General features: G+C 42.5%; 1 protein-coding gene across 1 annotated transcript in view; it reads left to right on the forward strand.

Annotated features, from left to right (window-relative positions):
• FBXO36 (F-box protein 36) overlaps positions 1 to 12,850 on the forward strand; it is a 101,741-nt gene that overhangs the window by 77,802 nt on the left and 11,089 nt on the right. Inside the window, exon 3 of the mRNA XM_057551535.1 lies at positions 3,132 to 3,304. Coding sequence (XP_057407518.1) covers positions 3,132 to 3,304 — 173 coding nt within the window. The remainder of the gene's footprint in view (positions 1 to 3,131; positions 3,305 to 12,850) is intronic.

A 12,850-nucleotide genomic window follows, 5' to 3' on the forward strand; every position in this document is an offset into this window, starting at 1 on the left:
ACATATAAAGCCTCCTCAGAGTCCATCAGGCTTTTATTAACAGATATTATTTACTTATTCTACTACTTACTGAAGGCTTTTCAGACTTCCACTAACACTCTCCTCAAGCTCATTCAGATCTCCACGTACTTTCCAATTTCAACGCCATTCCCACATCCTGGGTTTCCACCGTGGTACCGCAACACTTGCAGGTACCTAAATCTTTATTGTCTATTGTTGTGTAACAAATTACCCCCAAACCCAATGGCTTAAACCAATAATAAATGTCTATTAACTCAGAGAGTTGGGTCAGGAATTTGGGGGCAGCTTACCCCGGCTGTTCTGATCCAGGGTCTCACATGATGTTGCCTGGGACCCCAGTCAACTGAAGGCTTGGTTGGAGCTGGAGAATCCAGTTCCATGATGGCTCGCACACCTGGCTGATGCAATTTCCTTCCCCATGGACCTCTCCATGGTGCTGCAGAGTAGTGTTAGGACACGGCAGTTGGCTTCTCCCAGAGTGAGTGATCCAAGACAGCAAGACAGAAGCCCCAAAGTCTTTTGTGACCTAGTCCTGGGGTATTTTTGCAATATCCTATTGGTTACACAGGTCAGCCCTAATTCAGTGTGGGCTGGGAACACACAGGGGCGTGAATCCAAGAGGAGAGAATCAGGAGCTCCCTTGGAGGCTGGCTGCCACATAATCCAACATGAAGGAGCTGATTTTACTTTTCAAAATGGAGTTTGTTTTAACACTGTTTTCCATATTTTATTTATTTATTTATTTATTTATTTATTTATTTATTTAATTTATTTATTTTTGGCTGCTTTGCGTCTTCGTTGCTACGCGTGGGCCCTTTCTAGTTGTGGCGAGCGGGGGCCACTCTTCCCCGAGGTGCGGGTGCCTCTCATTGCGGTGGCCTCTCCTGCCGCAGAGCACAGGCTGTAGGCGCAGGCACAGTAGTTGTGGCGCAGGGGCCCAGCTGCTCTGCAGCATGCAGGATCCTCCCAGACCAGGGATCGAACCCGTGTCTCCTGCATTGGCAGGCAGATTCTTAACCACTGCGCCACCAGGGAAGTCCCTGTTTTCCTTATTTTAAAAGAAACAGATGTGGGAATTCCCTGGTGGTCCAGCGGTTAGGACTTGGGGCTCTCACTGCTGCGGCCCTGGGCTCCATCCCTCGTCAGAGATGTAGATGTTGGTTACATAAAAAACACAAACAAGCAAAAAAAATTTTTTCTAAGGACCCCAATACCTATACACTTTGAAACTATCATGTTACATACTTAGGTGTATGTGTCCTTTTATAATTTTAAATTTAACATTTAAAAGACTTTATTGGTAGAGACTTTTTTTTTTTTTGTCTGCACAGCTTGTGGGATCTTAGTTCCCCAGCCAGGGATTGAACCTGGGCCCTCAGCAGTGAAAGCACAGAGTCCTAACTGGACCGCCAGGGACTTTCTAAAGTGCATCTGAACATGCTTTCCTGGAATTTTAAAATGTTGAAGCATCTACAATTATTTTAAGGAAATTTTATTGTACTAAGGGTTTTGTTTTGTTTTTCCAATAAACAAGCGCTGCTTTTTCTCCTTATCCTGCTGGTGAGTCAAGGGTTCTGCATAATATCTACCCTTTTAGGTTGAGTTTTTGAAGGGCTATTTCCCCCCCCCCCCCCTCACCCAGGAAAACCTTTGGACTTTAGAAGTGCTTTGAATTGGAAGCACTTGGAATTTAGAAGCAAATAAAACCCTTAATGCCTCTAGAAAGCTGGACTAACCAGTTTTGGAGAGAAATCTTATATGGCGGCTCTTCCAAGTTAGCACAATTAGAGCTTTTACATAAACATAGCCCACACCTTACATCCATTTTGAGATTGGAGATCCATCTACCTTTAGGATCACCGATCTGCTGCTTCTGCAGGGAGCTGGGTATTCTTGACAGCTCCATCCCACTTGCCCCAGAAGGAGTGTTCCAGGTTGGGAAGGAAGGTGGTGCCCAAATCTTGGACAGTTAGTTCGCTGTAGAGAGTGCACTCTCTCTGTTCTAAGAGAAGTTCTCCGGAAAAGCTAGATATAGTGGTGCTTTCAGAGGCAGAAGTGGAAAAATGAGCTTCAAGAGACTAAGAAAGTCCCCAGCTTTGGGACCACTGGAATCCACATGCATACTCCGTTATAACCCCACTTTCCTTTCTCATAAAAAAAGGGAGTCTTCCTCCCTTCTTTCTTTCCTTCCTTCCTTTCATCCATTTATCCTAGATTTTAAAAAATTACATGGTAATATATTACAGAAAGATTACAAAATACAGATAAGCAAAAGGAAGAAAGTAAAAACCACCACCTGGATTTAATCACTGTTATAATTTGAATATGTATCCTTCCAAACATGTTTTATTATTTATTAGCCATTTCTTAGTTATTCAGAGAGCTGGGGTACAAAAAAAACCCCAAAACCCAACCCTGTTTTCTCCTACATTAAACACGTTTGGGTAGATCATAGTGTTGGTTGATTCTTTGTGAACTATTTCCTATTTTGGAAATAACTGAAAAGATAGGAAAAACGATAGGCAAAAGTTGACACAATTTTCACGAAATATGCCTCTATTTTTTTCTTTGCCTCTTTCTATTTTTTTTTTTATTATGTAAAGGTGGGAATGAAAGAAGGTAAAGAAGAAGGAAGAAAGTTTCATAGAGAAACAATGTATAACAATAAGAGAACAAAAGTCAATTAAAATCAAGAGATATTCATGTTTCACACCAATTTGGGGAAGGGGGGGAGGGGTAGAAAAAAAACGACATGAACCAGCATCTTTGCCCAGTCATGGAGATTGGGAGGATGAAGATGAGGATGACACTGAGACTGGTTAAGTCAGTTGTCTGGACTGGAATTTGACGCAGTCCATCACTGTGTTAAACAGTGAGTGTACCTAAAAGATTGTGATCTCAGGGCAAGGACAGCTGTTGGAAATACATGCCTCGTAAATACATGCCATTGGTCCCAAAGGCAGCTTGGTGAAAGCAGGAATGACTCAGCAAAATCTAACATCACTCTCAGGGGGAAAATGCCCCAAAGCTTGTCTTACTGATAATGATCATAGTTTTTATGTGACTACACATGATAACTGTGTTGTTTTGTTGGCTTCTTTGAATTACAGTTCAAATTGCCTTAATATTTGGTGCAAGAATATTAGACTATGTCTTCAATTTATGCGAAGGTAAATTTGACTTCCTTGAATGGCTCTCAGACGATTTGCTCCTGAGTATCCTTTCTTATCTGGATCTTGAAGACATTGCCAGGCTTTCTCAAACATCACGCAGGTTTGCAAAGGTAACAGTCAAATTATTTTGGGTCTGTATAGGATTTTCCTTGTGCTTCCTCAAAGTTGTTTAATTTTGTTTCAGGTTTTTTTTTTTTAATATAGAAGTGGTTTATTATTTGCATTTATTTCAGCAAGCTTTTGTTGAATACTTATTTTATGACAGGTACTGTCCTAGGCACAGAGGCAACAGAGTTGAAAAGACATTATTCTTGCCCTCAAGGAAATTATAGTCTAATAGGAGAGAGCCATACAGGTACAAATCATCACAATGTAGTGTGAGCAATTGAACAAGGGAAGTGTGAACAAGGTACTAAGACAGTGCAAGGTGATTTCCTCTGCCTGGCTTCACAGAAGTGGGTTATTTTTTCTGGGTTTTGAGGGGAAAATAGGAGTTCATCAGGTGGTCTGGCTAGCTAGGGGCATTCCAGGTCAAAGGGGCATTCCAAGTCCAGGCAGAAACTCAGGCAGAGGCATGATGGCATAAAAGAAGAAGGAAGGAGGTGATTACTCCTCAGCCATTTCCATTTCTTCCAGGAAAAGCCCTTTTCTGAATTACCTATCCCACTGTGGGTGATTCTGAGGCACTGTTCGTTGTAGTGCTCTGTTTTTCCCCAGGCCCCAAACTCACCAAATAGACTCTCTCACTTTGAATCCTCAGCAGAAGGACACAGGAATGGAAAACACAGTTAGTGCTGATTTCAACCAATGTTAGGGCCTTGATGCAACTATTATTAGTTCCTCTCCCTAGATCCTGGAAGGTGCCTTGGTTCCTGCCCCTTCAGCTATTCCTTCAATTCTAGAGCCGTGTCATGTCCTAAACACACACATACTATCCTTCCGTTTAATCCTTTTTGGCTTAAGTTAATCAGAGTTGGAGTTTGTTGCTTGCAGCTGAAGAACCCTAACTCACTATTTAGCTGTAATGTACCAGTGTTACCAACCAGGTAGTGTGAGCAATTCAACAAGGGAGGTGTGGACAAGGTACAAAGACTTGGTAGAAGGTACAGAGGTACAAGGTAGAAGGTTTTGGCCTTCTCCAATCAATAGAAATTGACTAGAGGCCAGACAAGAAATTCAGTCAAGGCTTTATTGGGGCCCCTGCTGCAGCAGGGGGTAGCAAGAACAAACAACGGTTTCCCTTGTTTGCTCGCTCCCTGAGTGGGGGGCAAGCTTGTTCCTTACATGGGGTGAGGGTAGGGGTGTGTCCAGGGGTCGGGCTGGAGGGGTGGCTTAGGTGTTTTGCCCACCCCTTAGGTAGTGTTGTGTGCAGGGGGCATGCGCAGTACCCTGGTTTTGCTCCAGGCCCTTCAAAAGTGGCAGTTGGGGTTTTTTTGGTCTCTTTGTATCTTTCGTCCACAATTTGTCCCAGCTGCACATGCATGCAGTTATTTTTAGCCCCATACAGTTTCTTTGTATTGGGTTGCTCAAGGAGAGGTGTGTCCAGGTGCAAGCATTGCAGCACTGTAGCAAAGGGTCCCAGCTCCCAGCAAGGGGTCCCAGGTCCCAGCCTGTCTCACCAGGGCGACGTCCATTTATACAAGAATCTGCAGCATCTCCCAAGATGATTCAAATCATAATCTTATTGTCTAAAAAGTCAACATTTTTTTCACAGTAATGCAATAAAATTCCTTGATTTTTATATATTAAGTTTAAGTTTACAATCTGTATTACATAATATACCCCTTTTGAGTATAAAAACATGTATACTTGATTTTCCCCCCTAAAATGGAGGGCCAGAAACAAGTATTATGAATATCATTATACTGTATTTTTTTTGCCCTTTAAAAAAATGTATTAAAGTTAAGATTTTGTACTTGCTGCTGCTAAGAAGCTGATTATTCATGCTTTAAATGAAGGAGGATCTTTGTTTGTTTGCTGTTTGGTTTTTTATTTTTTAATTGATGTATAATTGACCAAGAACACTCTGTTAGTTCCAGGAGCATAGTATGATGATTTGCTATTTCTATATGTTACAAAATGATCATCCCTGAAGGAGAGTTTTAAGTGAATAAAATATAGTAGTGGGAATGTATTAAAAGCTTCTGCCAGGGCCTGGGTTTGTCCTGAGAGTAAATGGAAGGACTCGATAGGAAATGGCGGCGACTGCAGTGTCTTGTGAAATTGATTCCTTACTTCGAGATTCCTTACTTGGAGCAACTGACTCCCCTCCGGGTTTTGCTCATTTCCACTTTCTATTCCTCTGCCTCTCAATGTCCTGCCATTATTTTAGCGCAATCTTGAAAATAGCCTCCATAATTTACCCGGCGCTCTAAAGTAAGGCTTTTTTAGGTTGCTGATTTCAGCCCTCAGAATCCTCGCAGAGCAGAATTATTCGAAGATGGAATATGATCCAAGGCTGCTGCTTTTTTCTTTCTGTGTGATATTAACCATTCATTTCTGTTGTTAGTCCAAACATTATATGTTCCATTTACATATTTTTCCCTTCATTTATAAACCACTTTCATTTACTGTTTTGCCCCCTCACTTATTAAATTATTTTATTAAGGAAGAGTCTTCCATTTCAAACTTTTGGGGGCACATTTATTAGCAAATTAATTGTATCCCTGTCCCACTTTTTCCTGTGGTCCCAGGGAGGGAGGTTTCCTTCCTGTTCAAGGCCAGTGCCACCTGCCACCCAGCTCCAAGTTCCAACCCAAAGGATTTCAGGTTGTCACTTACCTCCTTTCTCTTGTGTGTGGTTGTTGTTATATATTTTTTACTTTTTATTTATAAATAATTTTAGATTTATAAAAGTGTTGTAAAGATAATACAGAGAGTTTGCCTATACCCTTCACTCAGCTTCCCCTAATGCTAACATCTTACATAACCTGGGACATTTTATCAAAACTCAGCAGTTAATGTTGCTACAATAATATTAAATAAACCACAGACTTGATTTGTATTTCATCAGTTTTTCCACTAATATCCTTTTGGTGTTTCAGGATCCAATCTGGGAAACTATGTTACATTTAGTGCCTATTTCTAAAGGTCTCTTTCAATCGGTTTTTCCTCTTGGTGCATTGACTTTTCTTAAATCAATCTCATCCTTCAAAAAACAAAAACTCTCAACTCTATTCTTATTCAATCTCTTTCCTTCCCTGTTTGTGAAAATAAGGGTTTACATAGCAGTTCACACTCAGCAAACCAGCACCATTCATCCTACTGAGATTTTATACTCTGTGATAAAATGGGAACAGTAAGGGTGATGTGAAGAGTTTGTCATCAATCTAAATTCATTCCATTTAAATGACCATTTTTTAACAGAGGTTAGGCCTTCCTATTTGGGGGAGATTTAAAATGTCCCTTCTTTTATAAAATAGTGGTATTAAAATGTGATAATTTTAACAAATTATCCTTACTTGGCAAGTTAAAAAGTCAGCAATCTTATTTTGGTTCTTAATTGTTGTTTTGTTTGATTTCTAAAAATTTTGCTGGTCTTACAACGTCCAAAATTCTGGGAGCCACTGGCCTTTTGTCTGTCTACCCTTCATCTCTCATTTCCCCTCTGTCCAAGCCTCCTAAATATCTCGGGCCTCATTCACAGTAACCTCTTGGTTGTCACATCCGAAGGGCAAGGCCTTCCACGTCCTGACCCATCTCTGCTTCCAGAATTCTCTGGCGGGTCCCTTCATGGCTGCCCTTTCACTGCTTCATTGGTAGCTCTTCCACGCGGGCTGGGCGTGGCCTTTCTAAGATGCCCTCTGGTCATATCACTGCCCTGCTCCGTGACACTTAGTGATGGCCCATCATTTTCAGAATGAGATCCAAAGTCTTAGCTGGCACTTCAGGCCATGGTGCCCTGGCCCCAGCTCCCGCCCCCAGCCCCAGCCAGGTAGACTGTGTGCAGCTGTCCCATGTGCTGGGCTCTCTGCGCCCCTTGGCCTTTGCTTATGCGGTTCCCTTTCGGAGGAATGGCTTCCCTTCTGACCCATCACTCTTAACTCCTGAATGCTTCTCATTTAGGTTTTGTGCTATATCCATTTTGTTTATATTTTTGAAAAAGAAAATCGATTTGCATTACAATAACCAGGTTGAAAATTGAAAAAAATTATATGTCTTTTAATGTGTAGTAAAAAGTAATTCTCCCTCCCATTCTTTTTTTTTATTATGATTTATTTATTTATTTTGGCTGCACCGGGTCTTAGTTGCAGCATGTGGGATCTTTAGTCATTGTGGCATGCGAACTCTTAGTTGCAGCATGCATGTGGGATATAGTTCCCTGACCAGGGATCAAATCCAGGCCCCCTGCATTGGGAGCGTGGTGTCTTAGCCCCTGGACCACCAGGGAAGTCCCTCCCTCTCATTCTTGGTCCTCATTCCTCTAATTCTCATCTCCAGCAGCAATTATATTACCAGTGTCTCGTATGTCCTTCCAGAGAGAGCCTATGCACATGTAAGTGTGTGTGTGATGTGTGAGCATATATACATGTACACATACCCTTTTAAAAAGCATATGGTAGCACATTATATATTGTTCTCTGTCGGTTTTTTTTCTACTTCACAACATATTTTAGACACTCTTTTATGTCAGTACATATAAATCTTCAGTTTAGAAAAGTGCCCTAAGTTGTTATTATATGGATAAATCATAATTTTTTAAACTAGATCCTTACTGATAGACATTTAGATTGTTTCCCCTCTGCTATTTGTAAATAACGCCCCAGACTATGGCTAGACTGGACTCCGCAGAATTGGGTCTGCCCTGGAAGCATAAAGACACATGAGGGACACAGAGGGTGTAGGGACTCTGGGTGGATGGGGGCCTGAGCCTGGGAGAGCCCGTGGTGCTAGCCCACACCCAAGGATGGAAGTTTCCACTTATCAAACTTAATGCCACCAGCAATCAGGGCCGTCTGGCTGCCTGCCCTTGCTCTGATTCCGTGTTGACCAAGCCATGGAGCCTCCAGGGATGAGCATCTGAAGGTCTCGTGGGTGGATGGTTATATTTCTCAGGGTAAAGAGCCAGCCTCTGGGAGCTTGGCTAATATAAGCACACCCCTGAAAGGTGGATCCCATGTCACAGTATACCAGAAAGTCACACCGAGGGCCAGCCCTGGGCTTGCAGTGAGCTCACTAAGGTAAGGCTGCCACGTAGAACCTTCCTGGGGAATGCTGAGGTCCCGAAGGGGGAGGGACGATCACGACTAGCAAATAAACATATTCATCTTGGTAGTGACTCAGGAACAGGCCCACTGAGGAAGAAAATCTCTCCTCTGTCACATTTCGGCCTGCAGAGAAACAGATTTTTCCTTATGTTCCCAGATTCCCTATGACTGTGACCCCAAGTCTGGCCACGTAGGTGAGGTGCCCAGGGAGCAGGTGAAAACAGGCTGGGCCCCGAGTTGGATTGGGTAGGTCTTGGTGGACCCAGCGTCTGCATTGTCTTGCAACCCGATTCTAAGCGTCCAGACCAAGGATTTGACCATTTGATATTAAAATTGTACAGACAAAATATCTCACGAGACTCTGAAAGGCTGGAAGCTTGGGATGGGGGCGGGGGTGTTGTTTTTCCATCTCCACTTGTGTACAGGCAGTGTGGATGTTTAAATCAGCTTGAGGCCAGAGACCTGGGTTCTGTTCTTTGCTCAGCTACTCCCCACCATGAGCCTTGCGCAGTCACACCCTTATCCCCTCTAAGCCTTAATTTCCACATTTGTAAAAGGAAGGTTTTTAACTAGATAAACCCTAGGATCCCTTTCAACTTGAATGTAGTTTATGTGTGTTAAGTTCATGCACCACCTCCAGGGGGAGCTAAACCCACAATTGGCTATGTTTTGGATCAAAGCAGCTGGAACCATAGTCAGGATGGGTACTTTGTGTTTTGCAACCCGGCATCTATCAAGCAAAAGAGCCCCAGGGTTTGGGAGTCCTAGATGGGGGTATTTTGTAAACCAACTTATAATACAAAACAAAACTGAATATTTTCATTGTAAAATATAATGAGTCATAAATGAAGTTACACTGGTGGAAATTTCAGCTCTCTTCTAAGAATTCCTTCCTTTCCTCCAAAACCTCAACATTTTCTTCCATAATCTCTGTTATATAAGATACACTGATATCCTGAAATGTATTGTGCTGGGAAAGGGGTAGTCACCTATACTAGTGTTACAGAGTTCAGAGTTTTAAAAGGAGGTTCAGATCTGTTTTATTTTTACTTACTTATTTATTTATTTTTAATTATTTTATTTTATTTTATTGCTTTCTTGGCCGCGTGGCATGGCATGCGGGATCTTAGTTCCCCGACAAGGGATCGAACTCATGCCCCCTGCATTGGGAGCACGGAGTCTTAACACTGGACCGCCAGGGAAGTCCTGTTTTATTTTTTAATATTAAGACATTTTCTAAGAGTTTTCCTTCCTTGTTTATATTTAGAATATGTTGTAATCCGAGTAGAGAAACTGGACCTTGAAGGACTGTTGAAGATGGGATAAGATAATGAAGGACCTGCCTAACATCAAAATGTTTGGGGGGCTGTCATTATCAGAAGGTTCAGCATTGCTGTTTAACTGTAACCTTCATGATGTGAATATAATAGTTTTTGCTTTTGATATTTACGCAGAAAGGATCTTAAACGATTATGCTTGCTTATACTATTAATTTCTGTTTGAAATTCACTCTTTTCCCTTATTGGAATACATTTAGAGTAACATGAAGTATGAAAGTAACCCCTACTGGCTGCTTTCTGCTCGAAAGTGCGTGTAATGGTGTCATGAAATAGAGATAACGCTTACATGTTTTTCGCCTCCCCCAGAAAGAAGTCAGAACACGTGGGAGGAAAGTAGGACAGTGCCAAGGCCAGGCCAGGGGTGGTGGGAGTGGGATGCTTGGCTGTCTGGAATTGTGGGCATGGTGGATAGTGGGCAGCTGGGTGTGGCCTGGTGGGCTGAAGTGATGGTCCACTGGGGGACATCAGTCAGGGGCACAGTCAGGTCACTTTCAGACAGCTGTCACATGGTGGCGGGGTTGTCCCAATCCTGGTGCTGGGGGCTGCCCCCTAGACTCCCAACTGTGGCAACTGAACTGGCCCCCCAGTGGCTAAGTACCTATGGGGCCTTTCTTTCCGGTGTCTTCTCAGAAATGGGGGAGGTAGCATCTATTCTGTCTCCCCTTCCTGCCCATTGATTACATCTCTTCCATGTGCTTTATATATGTTATTCCTAATCCTCACAGCACTAAAAGTTTAGTATCATTTCCATATAATCATAATAAGTTCCATTTATTGACTATCTACTGCGTGCTAAGCACTGAATGTACGTAATCCAGTACAATCCTCAAACAGTGCCGTAAGATGGATGAGTAAGAGACTCTCTTGTCCTGATTATCGAGGAAGGAACAGAGGCTCAGGTAAAGCACACAGAGAGTGAACAGTGGAGCCGGGTGCTGTGCTCGGGCAGCCTTACTCCATGGCTGGTGTGCTTAAATCAGTTTATTCTCCTCCTCAGATGACCAAATGCAAGATCAGATGTGGAGACCAGGCTCGGAGCAATAAGTAGAATGTCCAGGATGACTTAATTATTAAGTGGCAGGGCCAGTCAAGTCAAATCAACTTGTCCCTGAAGAACATAAGGAAAAGGTTCTGTCTTTCATAAGATGGAGTTAAGTATGGGAATGTGTTTTTTCCCTCAGGTAGACTGGAGCTACAGCAGGTAGGTACCACAATGACAGGCCAGGGCTTTGAAAGTCTTTCCTTCCTCAGGCCACGTGGAAGCATCCCATGAGCAGTAAGGCAGAAAAGGTCCTGCCCCCTTAGGACATGTCCCAGTCTTCATTATCCTTATCTATATAATTGTGGTCACTCAGATTCCTTTTTCATATATCTTTTAAATATTTGTCTATGAGTCATTTCTTTTTTTTTTATAAATTTATTTATTTATGTATTTTTGGCTGCGTTGGGTCTTCATTGCTGCGCACGGGTTTTTCTCTTGTTGTGGCTAGCAGGGGCTACTCTTCATTGCGATGTGCGGGCTTCTCATTGCGGTGGCTTCTCTTGTTGCAGAGCACAGGCTCTAGGTGCGCAGGCTTCAGTAGTTGGGGCTCGAGGGCTCTAGAGCGCAGGCTCAGTAGTTGTGGCGCACGGTCTTAGTTGCTCCACGACATGTGGGATCTTCCCGGCCCAGGGCTCGAACCCGTGTCCCCTGCATTGGCAGGCAGATTCTCAACCACTGCACCACCAGGGAAGCCCTATTTTTAGTTTTTTAAGGAACCTCCATACTGTTCTCCATAGTGGCTGTGTCAATTTACATTCCCACCAACAGTGCAAGAGTGTTCCCTTTCCTCCACACCCTCTCCAGCATTTATTGTTTTTAGATTTTTTGATGATGGCCATTCTGACCAGTGTGAGATGATATCTCATTGTAGTTTTGATTTGCATTTCTCTAATGATTAATGATGTTGAGCAGTCTTTCATGTGTTTGTTGGCAATCTGTATTTCTTCTTTGGAGAAATGTCTATTTAGGTCTTCTGCCCATTTTTGGATTGGGTTGTTTTTTTTTTTTGATATTGAGCTGCATGAGCTGCTTGTATATTTTGGAGATTAATCCTTTGTCAGTTGCTTCATTTGCAAATATTTTCTCCATTCTGAGGGTTGTCTTTTGGTCTTGTTCATGGTTTCCTTTGCTGTGCAAAAGCTTTTAAGTTGCCTTAGGTCCCATTTGTTTATTTTTGTTTTTATTTCCGTTTCTCTAGGAGGATGCACTCTGTTTTGATACAGTATTTCTACTCATAGTCCTTTGGCCAGAACGAATTACACGGCCCCACGTGACTGCGTGGCGCAGGGCGATGTGGGAGAAGAGCGGGAATACTTGGTTAGCGTCACAATCTCTGCCACAAACTGGAAATCCCGAACAAAGCAGTGTGTACATTAAGATTCATATATATGAAGATAGTATCATAATTGTATTTTTTCTCAAATGCAGTTACCTGCTTTAACATCTTCCATACTAGAAAAAAGAGACCTTAATTTTTCATTTCTCCTCTTTTCTGTGTTTCTTGGGACTGTGTTTTCTGAACATGTGTCTGGCTTTAAAAACCAACTCAGAACCAAAGACTACACTATGCTTATAAAATACTTTTCCTGTAAAGAACTGAGTTTCTTACTCTCTTTCACCCTCTGAGATGTCTATTTTACACCCTCTTCTCTCTCCCCAAGTCTCTGTATCCCACCTTCTTCCTCGCTCTTAACTGATGTTGTGGCTTCTTATTTCAATGAGAAACTAGAAGCAGTCATAAGAGAATGGCCTCCTAGGCCCCTCACCAGTTCTGCTGGTGCCTCGTTCTGCTTTACCTCCTTTTGCAGGTGATAAATTCTCCCTGTTACCATCCATGGCCACACCTCCACTTGTGGATTTCACTCCCCTCACCTGTTCAACAACTTGGCTCAGCAGTTATCCCTCTTCACCATGCATCACTGCATTATTAATTTTACCCCTCTACTGGATCATTTCCATCAGCACATAAACATACATTTAAAAAAAAATTGCCTTGACGTCACTCCCCAGTCTGCTCTTAAAGCAAAATTCCTCAAACATTCTCTGCACTTGCTATTTCTACTTCCT

This window comes from Balaenoptera acutorostrata, chromosome 8 (genome assembly GCF_949987535.1).
Source record: "Balaenoptera acutorostrata chromosome 8, mBalAcu1.1, whole genome shotgun sequence".
Lineage (NCBI taxonomy): Eukaryota > Metazoa > Chordata > Mammalia > Artiodactyla > Balaenopteridae > Balaenoptera > Balaenoptera acutorostrata.